At 35.7% G+C, this 19,483-nt stretch overlaps 1 protein-coding gene across 1 annotated transcript; it reads right to left on the reverse strand.

Moving 5' to 3' along the window:
* Positions 1–14,692: 14,692 nt before the first annotated feature.
* Positions 14,693–16,488, reverse strand: LOC141695577 (uncharacterized). Its single transcript, XM_074499815.1, has 3 exons — positions 15,470–16,488; positions 15,237–15,378; positions 14,693–15,076 (listed from the first exon to the last, which is right to left on the reverse strand). Exons 1-3 carry the CDS (start codon positions 16,486–16,488, stop codon positions 14,693–14,695), a joined length of 1,545 nt encoding a protein of 514 aa, XP_074355916.1.
* Positions 16,489–19,483: the final 2,995 nt, after the last annotated feature.

The raw sequence follows: 19,483 nt of genomic DNA on the forward strand, positions 1-19,483 counted from the left end.
AAAATATGTGTCAAGTGTGGTAGTGTAAAACATTTGTCTGTTAATTGCAAATCTGTCATGCCTACTCCCATGTATGTTTAGCCTCAATTTCCTAACATGAATGCCATGCCTCCCATGCCTGTTAATGTTATGCCTACACAGAACATGAATGCACAGTTTGCTAATATGCCATTTGCACCTAATCCATATTATGCTGCATACAATATGCCTCAAATGCCATTTAGCATGCCTTTATGGAATAACATGTTTGCACCAAGCATGCCATTTCCTGTTAGCCATAACATGCATGATAATTCTGTTGCATTTAGTGGTTTCAAAGGTACAACCCAATTGACTAAGGAAGAATCTGAAATTCCTAAGTCAAATGAGATAAGGCCTAAGAAACAGAAGAAGAAAGCTAACAAGGCAGGACCCAAGGAAACTTGGGTACCAAAATCAACTTGATTTGATTTTGATGTGTGCAGGGAAACAGAAAGAATCTTTGGTACTTGGATAGTGGCTGTTCAAGACACATGACTGGTGATTCTACCCTGCTCACAGAGTTTAAGGAGAGAGCTGGCCCAAGTATCACTTTTGAAGATGACTGCAAAGGTTATACTGTTGGATATGGCTTGATTTCAAAGGACAATGTCATCATTGAAGAGGTTGCCTTAGTGGATGGTCTCAAACACAATCTGTTGAGTATCAGCCAGCTTTGTGACAAAGGCAACTCAGTAACCTTCAACAAAGAAGCCTGTGTTGTGACTAACAATCAAAACAACAAAGTGGTTCTCACTGGTGTGAGAAGAGGAAATGTGTATCTAGCTGACTTCAACTCAACTAAAGCAGAATCTGTAACTTGTCTTCTCAATAAAGCAAGTCAAGATGAAAGTTGGCTATGGCACAAGAAGCTATCCCATTTAAACTTCAAGACCATGAATGAGCTGGTAAAGAAATAGCTAGTTAGAGGCATTCCTCTAGTGGAGTTTACAAAGGATGGACTGTGTGATGCCTGCCAAAAAGGGAAGCAGATCAAAGCATCATTCAGGAAGAAACTTGATTCAGCAATTGAAGAGCCTCTGCAACTCCTTCACATGGATTTGTTTGGACCAGTCAATGTATTGTCAATTTCAAAGAAAAGATTTTTCCTAGTAATTGTAGATGATTTCTCAAAGTTCTCTTGGACATATTTCCTAAAGTCTAAAGATGAGGCTAGTGAAATCATCATCAATCACATAAGGCAAGTTAACAATCATCCTGATTTCAAAGTTAGAAGAATCAGGAGTGACAATGGAACTGAGTTCAAGAACTATGTCATGAGAGCATTTTGTGAGGAAAATGGGATCTTGCATGAGTTTCCAGCAGCAAGGACTCCACAACAGAATGGAGTAGTGGAAAGAAAGAATAGATCTCTTATTGAAGCTGCAAGGACAATGCTTGAAGAATCAAAATTACCAACATATTTCTGGGCTGAAGCTGTAAACACTGCAGGCTACACTCAGAACATCTCTCTGATTAATCAAGCAAGATGCATGACACCTTATCAATTGTTCAAGAACAAGAAGCCAACTCTAAACTTTCTTCATGTCTTTGGTTGTAAATGCTATATTCTGAGAAATCAAACTCATCAAAATGGGAAGTTTGATGCCAAAACAGATGAAGGAATTTTTGTTGGATATGCTATTGGTAAAGCATATAGAGTCTACAATCTAAGAACCAACATTGTTGTGGAATCTATACATTTTGTGTTTGATGATAAAAAGATTGAAAGACTGAAAGATGGAGATTATCATGAGAGTCTCAAATTCGACAATGTTGAGATGGTTAGTGATGAAAGTGATGATGAGAGTGATCAAGAAATAGTGTCTAAGGATAAGGCAGACAAATCTACCACCAATGAAGCACAAAACTCAACATCCGTCGAGTTGCAAAATGCTTCATCCGTCGGAAGGCAATCTGTGTTATCCGTCGGTAGACAACCTGCCTCATCCGTCGGTACTCAAGATTCACCATCCGTCGGGTTATCAAAAGAAGCAGGAAGTCAAGGCAGATCATCCATAGATAGTACCAATTTCTCAAATCATAGATCCACAAACTCAAGGGGAGTTTCTAGCAATCATAACTCAATCACACATCAAGACAACATTGAGGTCTCTTCATCTAGAGCTAATCTACCTCAACCAAGGAAATGGACAAAAGATCACCCCTTTGAACTGATTATTGGTGATGTTTCTTCTAGAGTTCAAACCAGGAGAGCAACTCAAGAAGAATGTTTATACAGCAGCTTTCTGTTAAAGGAAGAACCAAAGAAGGTAGACGAAGCCTTGTTAGATCCTGATTGGATTGTAGCTATGCTGGAGGAGCTAAACCAATTTGAAAGGAATAAAGTATGGAAGCTGGTACCCAAGCCTAAAGGAAAGAATCCAATAGACACCAAATGGGTATTCAGAAACAAGATGGATGAAAATGGCATAGTAGTAAGGAACAAAGCCAGATTGGTTGCTAAAGGCTATTGCCAGCAAGAAGGAATAGATTTTGATGAAACATTTGCTCCTGTTGCAAGACTTGAAGCCATCAGAATCTTCTTAGCCTATGCAGCCCATGCCAATTTCAAGGTCTATCAAATGGATGTCAAAAGTGCCTTTTTGAATGGAGATTTGGAGGAAGAAGTGTATGTTAGTCAACCTCCTGGCTTTGAAGATCCAAATTTTCCAGAGTATGTCTATTATCTACTGAAAGCACTTTATGGACTGAAGCAAGCACCTAGAGCCTGGTATGACACTTTATCAAAGTTCCTTTTGGAAAATCAATTCACAAGAGGTACTGTAGATAAAAATTTATCTTTCAGAAATGTTAATGGCTCTAGCATACTTGTTCAAATCTATGTAGATGATATTATCTTTGGCTCTGCAGATGAGAAACTTTGTAAAAAGTTTGCCAAACTGATGCAAAGTAAGTATGAAATGAGTATGATGGGAGAACTAACTTACTTTCTTGGTTTCCAAGTTAAGCAAGTTAGTGATGGAATATTCATTAGTCAAACTAAATATATTTTTGATCTTTTAAAGAAGTTTGATCTAATGGATTGCACATCTGCAAAAACTCCCATGGCCACTGCAACTAAGCTTGAACTAAACACTACTGAAAAGTCTGTGGATATTTCAAGCTATAAAGGCATGGTTGGCTCACTTCTGTACTTAACAGCTAGTAGGCCAGATATAATGTTTGCTACATGTTTATGTGCTAGACTTCCGGCTGATCCTAGAGGGTCTCACTTAATAGCTATTAAGAGAATTTTATGATATCTCAAGGGAACACCAAAACTTGGCATTTGGTATCCTAGAGATTCTGGTTTTGATCTAACTGGTTATTCAGATGCAGACTATACAGGTTGCAGAATTCACAGAAAAAGCACAACATGAACTTGTCAATTTCTAGGAAACAAGCTTGTGTCCTGGTTCAGTAAAAAGCAAAATTCAGTTTCTACCTCTACAGCTGAAGCTGAATATATTGTTTCTGGCAGTTGCTGTGCACAGATTTTATGGATGAAAAATCAATTGCTAGACTATGGTTTGCAAGTTGAGAGGATTCCTATTTTCTGTGATAACACAAGTGCAATTGTCATCACTGAAAATCCAGTGCAACATTCAAGGACAAAGCACATAGATATCAAGTACCATTTCATAAGGGAACATGTAACGAATGGTACTGTAGAGTTACATTTTGTTCCAAATGAGAAGCAACTTGCAGATTTATTTACCAAGCCACTGGATGAATCCACCTTTTTAGGTTGGTAAGTGAGTTAGGTATGCTTAATTACTCTTGAATCTATCTGAGTTATTTTGCAAGTTGAAAAGTAGCCAAAAATTTAACTGATTTTTAGTCATGGATGAAATATTGGCTAAGTCAAAATTTGCATCTCGACGGATGACCATTATCCATCAAGTTAAGTCATCCGTCGATATACAATGTGCAAATAAAAATCAATTATTTTTCTGGAATCTTTTAAAACTCGACGGATAACAGTTTATCCTCATCCGTCGAAGTGTCTAAATCTTAACCGTTAATTCCCTGAACATTATCCATCGAGTATACTTACAGTTTGTAAGCATTACACGACGGATAATGAGTGGAATTTTTACAGTTTATTTTTAAAACGGCTAATTTAGGCAATTTCTATTGGGTAATTTACTTCTCTTTATTATTTTTATCCGTTGTTTTTTAGCAAAGTATAAAAGCTTATTTCCTTCTAATCATTTTCTTTTATCATTCTCAAATTCAACTGTGTTTATTTCATTCTCTCTCAAGCAAAAATCCTCTTTCTCTTCAAACTTTACTTCTCTAAAAATGGCACCTGTATTAAAGATTATATCTCAGACTGGGTTCATTTATGAGAAGAACAACTTCACTGCTTTGGTCAACAAGGGCATTCAGCAATCAGAAGACTATCACAAGATGATGGACTTCGTGAAGAACTGCAAGTTAAGTTTTGCCATGCTTGAATCACCCACAATCTTTTGTGAAGTTGTAGAGGAGATGTGGACCTCTGCAATTTACAACTCTACTGACAAAACCATCACCCTGACCATCAAAGGTAATGAATTTTGTATCAATAGTGATGTGATAACAGCATGTTTCAAGATTCCTGATGATAATGTAACTTCACCACACACTGACACTGATTTGATCAATATGCTTAATTCCATGCATTATGCACTTCCTACTAATAAGCTAAGTGATATTAGGAGATTAGGTCTTAGGAAGGAATGGAGTTTTATGTGTGATGTTGTAACTAAAGTTTTCTCTGGAAAAATCAGTAATTTTGATTCTGTGGACATTTCCATGCTTACATGCTATACATGCTAGTTATAGACAAATTTTACAATTTCAGTGACCTTGTCATATATGAGTTAGGTTTTAAACTAGGTGAGTTAGCCAAAAGGGGAAAGAACATATATTATGCTAGATTTTTTATGCTATTGGCTAACCATCTTTGTCAAGAAATTGCACTTGAGAACCCAAACAACAAATTAGCTTGTAGGGTTCAAGAGAGAAGAATCATTGCAGATTTGAACAGAGCCAACCACCATAGGGATGTGCCAATGTTTTATTTCCCTGTAATGCTGACACCTCAGGTAAGTGAGATAAGTTCATCCATACCCTCAACTATTCCAATCTCCTCTATTTCTTTGACTTCAGGCATAGCTATGGCAACTGTGACAATGACCAAACAGTTGCCTACCAAAGCTTCCAAATCAACTGTAATTTCCAAATCCAAATCAAAGAAAACCTCCTCTGGTATCTCTCAAAAGGTACCAGTTGAAAAATCTACCAAAGCCAAAGAGGGGAGTGTGAAGGAGGGTCAGATAGGTGAGGGAAGGGGTGAACATCAAAGAAACCCCAAGGATAAGGTTGGAATGTTGAGTGAATCCCAGCCTAGCCACACTGCAGTTTCCCAACAAACTGCAGTTCTTAAAAAGGATAAAAGCTCACTTCTAGCTGCATCCTCCCAAAAGGATGTGGCTATTGAACAAAGCTCTCATCCAAGAGCACAGGCCAAAAGGGTTAGGGACACAAGCTCACCCCAAACTTACACTAGAAATAAGAAATTCAAAACAACTGGGGATGCACAGGGCACACACACAGTGCAAACTGGTGCTAAAGACACACTCCCTGCACCTTCTCAAATTCAGATTGATGTGGCTCCAATAAATGTGGAGTCACAGCCAAAATCTCTTATAATAGAAGCCACTGAAACACCATACTCACCAACTAACTCACTGGAAGTGGATATGATAAACACTTCAATTCCTGATTCCCCTTCTTTAACTCTGTTGGGGAAACTAAAATCTAGTGCAAGTGAGCATCATCTTTTAGATGATTTGTTGGCTCACTTGCCAATTCTTTCAGATACTATTGTGACATCTTTGCCTCAAATAACTTCAATCAACACAGAGTCAACAATAGTTTCTCTTCCCACCTCATTCATTTCTACTCTCTCGATAGATATTGCTCATCCGTCGAGTAGTGATTGTATCCCGACGGATAAGCTTAACAACAGTTATCCGTCGGATAGCGTTACCACTCACCCGATGGATATCACTTATCCGTCGAGTGTCTCTGCACGACTTCAAACTTCAATTATTTCTAGTGCAGAAGATTTAGTGGTAATACAATCACTCTTAGGACTGAGAGAGGAGAGTGCTTTGAGTGAGAGGCTGGATTGCTCCCAGGCAAAAGGAGAGGAAAAGAGTGAATCTCAGCAATCCATTTATTCAGGATTGGCAAAAGTGAGTGAGAGGAGTCCCGCCTTAGTAGGTGAAGGTGAGGGTGTGAGGGTGGGGAGCCAGGGTGAGACCCTGATGCAACAAAAGAGAGAACATGAGAGAAAGGCAGGTACAGGAGAAATAAGGGTGGATCCAGCCATTGCTAGTGAGTCAATGATTGTGGATGATGCTGAAAAGGGAAGACAATTTCAGCAACATTACAAAGCTAAAATTGATAACATTTCCTTGGATGCTGACACTTTTACTCATCTTGTGTCAGCCTATCAATTGCTGGCTACTCAGGGCAATGTGGAGGCAGAGCAGACTTTGAATTTGGTGCACACCACAGAATCTCTTCAAAGAGATAAAGCTGCTGTTAATGGGATGCCTTCTCAAGCTGGAGAGCCATCTGAAGAATTTGGAGTAAATTCTAATGATGATGACCCTGGTTCTTTGGATAGAAGCATGAACTTAGGGGGAGCTGAAGGCCCAAATTCTGCTTTAAGTTTACCTGAATGGGTATGGGCAAAGGAATCTACACCAGGACAATTTGAGGTGTCTTTGGTCAAACAAGTAATAGCTATTCAACAGGCCCTTCAGGAAACTTCAGATGCTGGTACCAAGGCTGTTCTTCAAGCTCACCTAGACTCTCTACATCTAATGAAGATCCAACACTTAAGACAGAATCTCAGTGTGGATGAATTGAAAAGAGATATAGCTGACTTGAAGACCTATAACTCTGAGAAGCTGGATTCAGTAATGCCATATGGCACCATGCAAGATCTACTACTAAGATTAAGGAGAGTTTAGAATCTGAAAAGAAGCTAGCCAAGCTGGAAAACAGAGTTCAAGTTATTGAAGATTCAGTGGCTATTCTTCTTCAAAATCAACAGACTCAGACAAATCTTCTCATGCAACTGGCTAAAGCATAAGGCCTAACTCCTCAACTTGATGATAACAAAAAGGGGGAGAGAGAATCAAGTAAGGGGGAGAAAGGACCAACAGAGGGGGAGAAACTTCAAGTACAAATCAGCAAAGTAATTGTACCTTCAATTACTATCTCCAAGCCACCAGTTGTAGATGGTATAGATCTAATTAAAGCAGCAGCAGCAAATTTGAAAGTTGCTGAAAAAGGAAAGTTGAGTTTAATCAACTGGGAAAAGATTGATGAGGAAATTCAGAAAAAGTTTAAACTAGTTGAGGAGCCAGTTAAGTCAGCCATCCATCACTCTCATGTCAAGCCAATCAGTGTGAATGAGATGAGCATGAACTATCTGGAGAAAGGACAATCTTCCTGCATCAAATCACAAAAGGCTGAAATAATTCTCAAACCAAGGGCAAATTATCCAAAGTCATCTTTGAAGAATCCCTTGGACACTGTGTATGAGACACCCAAGCCTGATGAAAAGAAGCTTCTGTCAAGATCCATTGTCTTCTATAAAGATCCAGCTGATTCAGCTTCAAAAAGGAGAATTGCTAAGATATTCAGAAATGGAAAGGAAATTTGTGTGGTAGCTGGACATCCACAGTTTGCTCAAGCAAAGAAAGAAGAAAAAGCCAGATTAAAGCAGGAAAAGAGGCAAGCTGCTCTAGATGCAAAGAAGTCTAAATAGAAGAAAGAACAAATTGCTATCTTGGCCAAGCTACAAGCTGTGAATTCTTCTCAACAAATTCCTTCTCAATCATCTGAAGCTGCTGAATCAAAGAAGCAGATTGAAGAACAGAAGAAATCCCCAAGAAAGAAAGAATTGGCTAGAAGAACTAAAAGGAAACTGGATGTTGTTGACAAGGAATTGGAAGATCAATTTCCTAAGGAATCCACACCAGCTAAAACTCAAGCATCAAAACCCTCTGTGGTATTTGAAGACATAAGGGTGGTGGACCCCTACAGGAACATACATGGAGAGCCTATTGTGCCAAAGGATGAGCCAATAGAGTGGGATAAATTACCAATTCCCGACTTCAACTTGCCAATCCCTACCAAGCCAAAAAGGACAAAATCAAGGGCAGTCAAGAAAGTAAAGCTGTCACCTCTCAAATCCAAGTTAGTAGTTAAAGCTCAAACCAAGGTCAACAGGGGAGACTACTTGTACTTGTGTGACATCAAAGAATTCTCAGATCTAAACCTTTATCTGGAGGAACTGGATGAAGTAAGGGCAATTGATGCATACAGAAACCTACCTGAAAGGTTGGTGTTCAAGTACAAAGAAGGAAGGGAGATTCAGTGGCCTCTTCACAGGATACTTCAAGAAAGTCAAGCTGTGTTGATCAAAGTCTATTCATCCTTCAAGAAAAATTTTGGGTTCAATGTAACTGCAAGAACACTAGTATTGAAGAAGATTGAAGAGCTGAGGAGTGTTAGAGCTAAAGATGCACTCCCAAAGACTCTAATCATCCCATACACAGGGAGAAGAGTGCATCTAAGGCCCTACTGGCTGATGGAATTCATGGATGACAAGGGTGTGAGAAGATTTTTCAGACTAGAAGACCAATTGAGTATCTCTAGCAATGAGACTCTCTTGGAGATGCAAGAAATGCTAGATCTCTCAGAATCTGATGAACTAGAATTCCACAGGCAGCTCTAGAATCAAATTGAAGAAAACAACAGAAAGCTTGAAAGAAGGTCCAGACCTTCAAGAAACTAGAAAAACCTGCTCAGGCTAGAGGAGCATCTTGAACTGACTGTGAGCCAAACCTTGTACATTTTATTTAATTGAAACACTTTCAGTTTTATCTACTTATCTTTAAAGATATATGTTTAGGATGTTTTGTTATCATCAAGTATCTCTGAATTTATGGCTACAATTCCAGTAGACATAAATTGGGGGAGATTGTTGTGAATATGTTGTGTACCTGATGATCACTTAAACAAAACATCTAAGTAGATTTTACTTAGTGAAATAATGTAGCACTCGACGGATAAGAATTATAGTCCCGACGGATAACTCATTATAGTCCCGATGGATGATTAACTTATTATCCATCGAGTGAGTAGCTTATGTAATAATAAGTTTGTAGCACAGTGATGTATGCACCTTTGTATAGAATCTGTAGTAGTATATAAGTCATGTTGACTTTAACTAGATATGCAGAATAGGTTGATTAATTGTACATAAGTAATATCTTGTAATTCTGTATAAGTGAAATGAAGTCAAGTGCCAAAATAGCTACCGACGGATGATTAACAAAGCCTTCGACGGATGATCAAATGACTATCAATGGATGTTTAACATAGCAGTCGACGGATGATCAATTAAGTCATCAACGGATGATCTGAAAGTCGACGGATGATCATATCAAGAATTCAAACATCAGTTGAACAGTGAAAGCTGTCACACTGCCGTCGAGTTGTATACAAACACATTGTGGAAGCCCATTAATTGGGTAATAGAGGACGAAAAGCAGCAAAGATTAAGACTGTTAGATTTTATATTTGTTCAGTCTTTTTGACTTTGTAATCTTGGTATTATATATATAAATATAACTGAGATAACTGAGAAAAACTCAAAAACAGAGAAATCTTTGTAAGCATAATCTTTAGCATTTCCTGTATTCTCAGCTGTTCTATTTTGTAAGCAGCTGTGAGCATTTCTGCACACAGAGTCCTCTCGATATATTATATATATCTCTGGTGGAATTGTTTAAATCCACCAGAAAGTTTTTAAAGACTCTTGTTTTTAACTACTTGTGTTTTGATTCATTTAAGTTTATATTCCATATTGTGCTAATCAAAAAAAATATATCAATAATCGAGTTGAACATTTTTATTTCAAGAAAAAAGTTCAAGAATTCCATTCAACCCTCCTTCTGTAATTCTTGCTACATTGTTAAGGGACTAACAAATATGTTGGGAAGAGATCGGTGAGAGAAATATTTTGGGTCCAGAATTGATCTAGCAGACAAAAGAGAAAATAGAACTCATTCGGAAAAGATTAATAGCGGCTCAAGATCGTGAACGCAAGTATGCTGATCCTGCCAGAAAGGATATGGAATTTGAAGTTGGTGAAGCAGTGCTATTGAAGATTTCACCTTGGAAAGGTTTATCAAGATTTGGAAAGAAAGGAAAGCTGAGTCCGCGCTATGTTGGCCCTTTTGAGACTTTGAGGCGTGTGGGAAAGGTTGCTTACGAGTTAGCGTTACCACCTCACATGCAGCATATTCACAATGTGTTCCATGTGTCGATGTTGAAGCGTTATTTGCCTGATTCCAACCATGTGATAGAATATGAACCAATCGAGATTCAGCCAGATTTATCTTTTGTAGAGCAACCAGTGCAGATATTAGATAGGAAAGAAAGAGTGCTTAGGAATAAGTCTGTATCTTTAGTGCGATTTTTGTGGAGGAATCCCAAGGTTGAAGAGTCGACCTGGGAGTTAGAAAGCGAAATGCGATCTAAGTATCCTCATTTGTTTTCCTAGGCTGATTCTGAGGACAGAATCCTGTTAAGGAGGGAAGGATGTAATATCCGGGAAAATTACGTGAATATTTTATATGTTAAATAAATAAATATTATGTCTTCTATAAATTTAAAGTAATTACTTCCATGATATTAGATGTTATAGTTGTTATGTGTGTTTCTGTGCGGGCCAGAAAATTTTTCAATTGATTAATATATGCGTTTAAACTTCAATTATATGAATCGATCTGCAATTCGAACTCGTATTTATTTGCGTATTTACCAAGGTACTCGTCTTATTTCATTTTACGCGTGTTTCAATGCATTTTATGTGTTATCAGGATTTTATGTTAATTTAGGGATCGTTTATGTTTTTCATAAATCAATGGACCGGGACCCCACCGGGACGTCAAACCCCGCAAAATCCGTGTTTTTATTTTTATAAAATTATTTGTATTTCAAATACCCTTGATTTTTGTATTTTTGAATTTTTCACAATTTTTGGGGAATTTTGACATTAATTTTGTATTTTATCGTTTTTAAAATTATTTCCCGTAATTATTATTTTGGGGCTTAATTATTGTAATTTAGGGGATAAAAACACCCTTAATTTATTTTAGGGTATCAATTTCTGCAATAGTATAAATAGCTGATCAGATTAATTGATTGATTTTATTTTTATAAAAATTCAGAAAAAAAAATATAAAAGAAAAACCAAGAACAGGTGGGGGTGTTCTTGAGGGTAGGAATTAAAATCAAAAGTTGAAGGTGATTCTGGGATCCGTTTGTGACGCTCGAATAATCGATTTGAAGCTCTCTTCAAGCTCTATCTGTTGATATCAACATCATTAACTGAGGTTAATCCTTCTGTGATTTCATTTTTTCATTTTTTTCCTATTTAAATTCGATTTTGATCATAGGATGGTTGTTTGATGTTTTTGATCATTGATTAATGTTCCTGAGGCTGTGAGGAATGATTTGGTGTTTAATTTTGTTGATTTTGGTTAAGAAATGATAGAGTTCGAAGTTCTTGGGTTATTAAGTTTTTCAAGTCGAAATTCTGGAGTTATGCTTGATTCTGGGTTAGTTTGAAGCTTAGGAACAGATTCTAAATGAGTTAAGCTTTAATTTGGTAGTTGAACCATTGAATTTGGTTCGAAAATGAAGGTTTCCGGTAGTTTGGGTCGAGGTCGCCGGATAATGGTTGGAGTTGATTGGTTTTTGAACGGAATTTTGATTCCGGGATAGTTGGACCTTGCTGGGATTACTGGAAGCTAGAGGACGGAGTTTAGGACGTTTTAGTGGCAAAATCAGGGTGAGACGATGGGGTTTTCAGCCGGTTTGAGGACGGCGGTTCACCCAGTCGTCGGCCGGATTCTGGAAATACCCAGATTCCGGCGACTGGACCATCGTTCCGGTCGTCTTCCCTAGCCAATCCCCTACGAACCCTAACCCTAACCCTGACCCGTTTTTAAAACCCGAGAGATGACCCGCTTTTGATTTATTTTCCCCCAAATTCCCCACCTAAATTTTCTTTATGCTTTTATTTTAAAGATTTATTCAGAAATTCAATTTTAGTTTTAGAAAAATTATTTATTTGATTTCAAAAAATCATTTACTTATTACTTTAAATTCTAAAAATTATTTACTTAATTATTTTAAATTCCTAAAATTATTTTCTTTTATTATTTTCAAAAATCTAATTTGATTTAATTATTTATAATTTATTTTAGTTAATTATTTATGAATTTAATTAATTGATTAAAATCATTTAATCAATTAATTTCATTTACAAATAGTTAAATAAATGTAAATTATTTATAATTAATTCAAATAATTCCTAAAAATTGTTTTTAATCTTTCAAAAATTATATTTTGGTATTAATAAAATCAATTAATATTATTATTAATTGATTTATTTCCATTTATTTCTTATTTTATTCATAATAATTAAACCGTTCGTCCGTTTAATATGAAACGAACGCGTACAGACTCAGAAAAATATTACGCTTTCAATAAAAATACTTTTGAGACCTAATTTCTTTTGTATTGCAATGACATTTGATTTGTGTATCAGTTTAAGTCGGTATTTGATTGGTAAATATTATTAATGACCTAATTTCATTCAGAACGCACTAAGACATATCTTTTAACGATCTGACTTATGTGTTACATGAAATATGTGATTACATGATATATAAATGACATGATTATGTGTGACGTGATATGCATGCTATGTGTTTACAGTTTTAAAATGTCATGCTTAGTTATAAATGATCGGGTAGATGTCAAGACGTGTAGTAACGTCGATTGAGTTGGGTTCTGTCAATTAAGATAGTTCTTTTATTTATAGAATCGAGTAGCAAGAAGTGCGGTCGAGTGTTAAATGGAGATAGTAGCCAGCAGCTATAAGCAGAGTTATAGTAAGAGGTTATCAAGCATACCAGGCAAGTACCTTAACTTCACTTATCGTTCAAGTGACATTTATTTTGAATCATATTATACAATTATTTATGTCATCACTTATCATTCAAGTGATATTGACTCTGAATTTATTCTTTCAATTTCTCAACTATTCTAAGTTCAGAATAGCTAAATGTTTTTACATTTCGCTATAACTTACTTTATACAGTGAAGCCTTGAATTGAGATTAGTGAATAACTAATTATTCTAGTTATTTCACCATTGGTTGTTGAGATAACTCCGGACCATGAGAAATGGGGAGTTATGTGGTTAAGGATGTCATTTGATTCGACTCCTTTGACGGAAAATTGTTTTTTTATGGGTTGGATGGTTGCGATAGAGGTCGTGGCGGCGGTCCAGCGTGAGCTATGTGTTATACAGGATATAACACCTTGCTAGGCCGATATGTGCCTGGTGTACCTTTTGTTTAGTTGGATATGCTTCGGCATATCGGTGTTGCTCCGCGGCTGATCACCACCGGCAACACACCGTCGTTCGAGGATTCCAATCCCAAAACAAATTATATATTCAAATGTTGTTTATTATCAAATATATATCAGTTTTGATATTGTTAAAGTATTGTGGTTTGGTTTTGTTCATCAGATATATTGTTGTTGTTGTTCTAAATCATAAACTATATACTGCTTGATGAGTATTTTTTTCGGTCATACTTGTTTCATATCCTGATTCTTTCATCTAGGCCAGGGCAAGCTTAAATTCTAGGTCTGACCAGAAGTTGTGTGCTTATAGATAGTTGGTGTGTTTTCCAGGTAGACAGTTTGGGACATTTAACTAGTCTAGAGGTTTGTAATAAAATTTGAATAACTTGTAAAACTAATTAGACTTATGGTTTGTAATAACAGTTGGTTTGTATTAGTGCATGTTCCATACTATAACCTGTGATCGATCCAGTTGCATTCAAGGGGTCATATTTATTATATTATTCCTCTGTGATTATTTTATTATGGTTTATTGGCTAGTGACCCCCAAATCTAGACCCCGGGTTTTGAGGGCGTCACAATTGTTGCACCAGATAGTGGCCTGCATATTGCATCCTTTATACGTCTGCCATTTTCTGGAACTCCGATAGTCGATTCCTCAAAGTTAACCAAACACTCAACTGCCTCATCAGCAATATATGCCTCAGCAATACAACCCTCCACGCGAGCCCTTTTCCTTACATATCCTTTAAATATTTTCATGTACCTTTCGAATGGATACATCCATCTAAGGAGAATTGGCCCGCATAGCTCAACCTCTCGTACAAGATGAATCAAAAGGTGAATCATTATGTCAAACAAGGAAGGGGGGAAATATTTTTCAAGTTGGCATATTGTTATAATTAGTTGAGACTGCATTTTTTCCAATTTATCGGCTTCAATAACTTTGCTACAAATAGCCTTAAAGAACAGACAAAATCTAATAATGGTGTCCCTGACCTTTTTATGAAGTGACGATCGAATTGCAATTGGGAGTAGGTGATGCAAAATCATATGGCAGTCATGGGATTTCATTCTGGTAAGTCGGAGAGTTTCCATCGATATCAAGCTCCTAATATTAGAACAAAATCCATCAGGAAACTTCATTCCTAAAAATGATGAGCAAATAGTTTTTTTTCAGAATGTGTCAAATTCCAAGATGCCAGCGGTAATTTCACATTCTTCCCTGCCGTTTCGGGCCTTAGATTCAATCTTATTCCCATTGCAGCCATGTCAAGACGAACAGATTCCTTGTCTTTTATCTTTTTTGGTATATTTAGCAAGGTACTTAACAAAGCTTCATATATGTATTTCTCAATATGCATGACATCGAGGATATGCCTCACCGGCAAGAACTTCCAATACTCGAGTATAAAATATGGAAAGTTTCTTCCAAACTGGTCGAGGATCTCCTTTTTTCGTCCAGGGTTTTCGTTGTGTCTTACCATAGACATGGCCTTGTAGATATTGTACTGTTTGAAATACTTCCTCCCCTGTTAAAGGTATAGGTACAGAACCCTTCTCAATAGTGTTATCAAAAGCCACTTTCTATTTTCGATATGGATGGTCATGTGTCAACCACCTTTGATGCCTTATAACTACTGTCTTTCGGTAATTAGGTAGCCTAGTAGCTTTTGTTTGATGAACACATACTTCACAACCGTTACAGCCTTTCACATTGTTTCCCGACAAGCTACCTAAGGCAGGATAGTCGCTGATTGTCCACAATAATATTCCTCTCAATACAAAGGACTCGCGCGTATATGCATCACACTTACTTTCCATGCCATAATTTCTGCAGATCTTTTATCAATGGTTGAAGAAACACATCAATATCATTTTCGGGCTGTGTCGGTCTGGATATCAATAAACACAACATTATATACTTCCTTTTCATACATAGCCATGGTGGAAGATTGTAAATTGATAGCAAAACAGGCCAAGAGGAGTGATCGGTTCCTTTTCCATGGAAATGATTAAACCCATCAGATGATAAAGCTATCTGCAGGTTTCTAGAATCAGAAGCAAATTTAGGCCACTTCTCATCAACTCCCTTCCATGTTTTTGAACCTGTCAGATGACGAATTTTAGTATCCTTGACTCTCTCCGTGTGGTGCCAAGTCAGGTCCTTTTCCGTTTTAGATGAATTGAACAAATTTCTCAATCGCGGTAATAGAGGAAAATACCAAAGAACCTTGACTGGAATGCCTTCAATTTCATCTCCATTTTTGTTCTTCTTCCATCTAGAGGCTTGAAAAATGTGGCAGCTAGTCTCGTCTTCATTTATCTCACCACGGTATAAAAGACATTCATTCGGAAAAATATGTATTTTTTCATACTCCATTCCAAAGGAAGACAAGATTTTCTTAGCCTCACCGTAAGAAGAATGGAGGCAGTTACCTTCTGGAAGCATTTTCCCAACTACAAGTAGCAGTTCAGAGAAACACGACTCAGACATTTCAAATTTTGCTTTTAAGTTGTACAATTTCACTAAAGACTTCATCTTAGTAAATCCTCGACATCCAGGATATAACGGTTCATTTTCAGATTGCAGATGGTTCAATAAATCTGAGGAATCCAGGGACGCATCATCGTCGCCATCTGTTTCTATGGGGATCTGTTCCACGGATTGTGAACTATCGGTTTGTTCAGCGGTAATTGGACTTTGTTCTCTATCATTCTCTCCATGCCAAATCCAACACGTGTAGGTCTCATCGATACCATATTGGAAAAGATGTTCTTTCACTTTTCGAGCATTCCATGATTTACTGTGTTCATATTGTACAAATGGACAACTAATTTTGTTTACATCACGCCCATGCTCTAACGCAAACCTCAATAATTCTTCCACACCTAGTTTAAATTCTTGTGTTCTTCTATCATCCCTCATCCATGATCTATCCATACTCCAAAATAGGCAACACAGCCTAAAATTTCAAATTTTAACATATATCAAAATTATGTTCCACCAAATAAACACAAGTTGGATATGAGGACATTGAAACAGAACACCAGGCCCTAAGTTGGATATTAAAGTTGGAAATATATTTTGGTCATTATATTAGCACATGCCCTGTGAATGACTGTTGAGGACACACATGCAATGGGCGAATCAGAATTATGTACAAGCCGAGTGTTAAAATAATTAAAAAAATGAAATAATCATAATATCAGTAATGTAATTTCTGCATTTTAGTAAATGTGGGGGTGACTTGAGTGATCTCTAATAAAACAAAGAGGGGCCAAAGTATGAGCTAATTAAGGCTAGGCACAAATATGATGATGCTGGGATTTAACACACTGATCATGTATATAAATAAAAATCAGACCAAACTATTGATCAACATGTGTCTTGATCGAAAGATATAATCAAAAACACAAGATGCTACCAATATGCATTATCTAATTAAAATTTGTAGGATCTTCCTAAGATGAGATGAGATGTATGCAAAACTCTCAGAGCCTTCCACTATACTGTTAATTAAAAATCTAATCAAACCTTTCTTGTACCAAAAAAATTCCTAGCATATAAACAAGTAGAAGTATAATTTAAGAATGAAATAATCATAATATTAGTAATGTAAAATTAAAGTTCTATTTTACAGAATATTTCACAGATAATGAGCACATAATAGTTCCTTGTTAATGTGAACTAAGATAATGAGCTCATATGTAGGCGATATATACCTAATTTCAAAGTTTCAAAATTTGGGGGAATTTATGAACCCTAATTTCATCCTAATTTCATGAAAATAGTGAGAATACCTTGTTGAGATGAAAGAAACTCTTCCTTGCAGAGATAAAATTAGCTCTTCCTTGTAGAGACAGAGATGACGGAGGTAGAGGAAGAAATGAAGAAATGTAGATGGAGTTCGGACAAAGATTCACGACTGAGTATTTAATTTTCTATTTAATTATTAAATGAAGAAGTAACATTGAATCGTTAAAACTCATTAATTAGTTTTTACAGTTCGATAATTAAATAATATTGGCTCGTTAAAACACGTTGATTAGTTTTTTAGAGTTTGATAATTAAGTAATATTGCTTAACTAAAACTCGTCAATTTTCTAATATAGTTTCTTAAATACATATATACAATAGTAAACCTTCGTTATTTCAAAATAAATATTTTAAAATTTCATTAATATCGTGATATTAGATTATTTTTTTTTGTTTTCAGTTCGCTAAATATTTATTTATAAATATTTGTTAAAACTCGTTAATTCTGAAATAATGGTTCGTCAAATTAAATAATCTCGTAGATTTATTTCGTTAAATATTAATTTTAACTACACAACGTTTTAACAGTAATAATAAACCATTGTATTCATATTATATCTACAACGGTTTTTGAAAATGAAGTCGTCAATATGTTGTGTGACTAAACGTAGTACAACGGTTCAATAATCATAAGTCGTTGTCTATCTGAGAAACTGTTGTCTGACAACTTATGACACAATGATTAGCATAAATAATTAAATTTTAAAATCTTAACATTTTGAAATTGTTGTATGACAACCCCTAGTACAACGGTTATATAAGCATAAAACATTGTCTATGGGGAAAACCGTTGTCTGCCTTGTTATCATACGATGGTAGTAGTGAAATTATCAATTTTTGGACATTGACCACAATTTACTCCAACAAATAAATTACAGATGACACCTATTTAATGAAAAAGTATAATGTAGATATATTCTACTTTAATTATATGTTTTAGCGAATAAGTTAGACATGTTTTATGATATTATGAATATAAGACATGGTTAGCGAACTGTGATGTGAAATCGTGACTAACCGTATAAGCAATTTTAATACAAAAACTTGTGTATCTATTTACGAGATGTATTTAAATCTTAATTAGTATATGAACACGTTATTCATCAATGTCATATAAGTTCAAAGCACATTGTACCAATTATACTATCAATTGATTACTCCAACATATAAATTATGGATGATACCTATTTAATGAAAAAGTATAATGTAGATATATTCTACTCTAATTATATGTTTTAGCGAATAAGTTAGACATGTTCTATGATATTGTGAATATAGGACTTGGTTAGCGAACTGTGATGTGAAATCGTGACATACCGTATAAGCAATATTAATACACAATGTAAGTATTGTGAAAAAAATTGTGTATATATTTACGAGATGTATTTAAATCTTCATTAGTACATGAACACGTTATTTATCAACGCCATATAATTTCAAAGGATATTGTACCAATTATACATATACCAACAACTGATTATTTTCATTATATGCAGTTCGATTTGATAAATAATATTTGGTAATCAATACGATTAGTAATATAAAAAAAAGGATAATATTTAGACTCATTTATGTCATTTTTTCACCTTTAATAATTTTAACATTTCTTGTAAGAATATTAAATTTAATTTTTTAAAAACCAATTTTACCGACTAATGTCATTTTAACCGGGTCAACTTATTAATCTTATTTCAACCATATAATATAATTTAACTAGAAATTATATTTCTTTTAATTTTTTCTTCAAAATATTAGTTTTTTACTTATATTTTATATTTAATATATTTTTGTTTAATAATTTAACTATTTTTTCCCCAATTCTACTTCCCTCCCCGTTATTCCCCCCTAAACCCAAATTATTTCAAAAATTTACCCATTCTCCCCCCAAAACCCTCAATTAGGTCGACCCTCCCCTAATTACCCAATTACTCCCCCCCCTCTAATCTCTCGCTCTCTCTCTCGTTTCCCATTCTCTCTCATTTCCAATTAGGTAACCTCTTTCTCTCTCCCTCATCTTTCTCATTTTAGTCTCGTTTTGTGTTCTGTGTTCTTTTAATTTTTTGATGAATGTGTTTATAACTTGCATGGGTTTCGTTATTTTGATGGGTTTGGTTAGTGG

The sequence above is a fragment of the Apium graveolens genome, chromosome 11, assembly GCF_009905375.1.
Source record: "Apium graveolens cultivar Ventura chromosome 11, ASM990537v1, whole genome shotgun sequence".
Classification (NCBI taxonomy): domain Eukaryota; kingdom Viridiplantae; phylum Streptophyta; class Magnoliopsida; order Apiales; family Apiaceae; genus Apium; species Apium graveolens.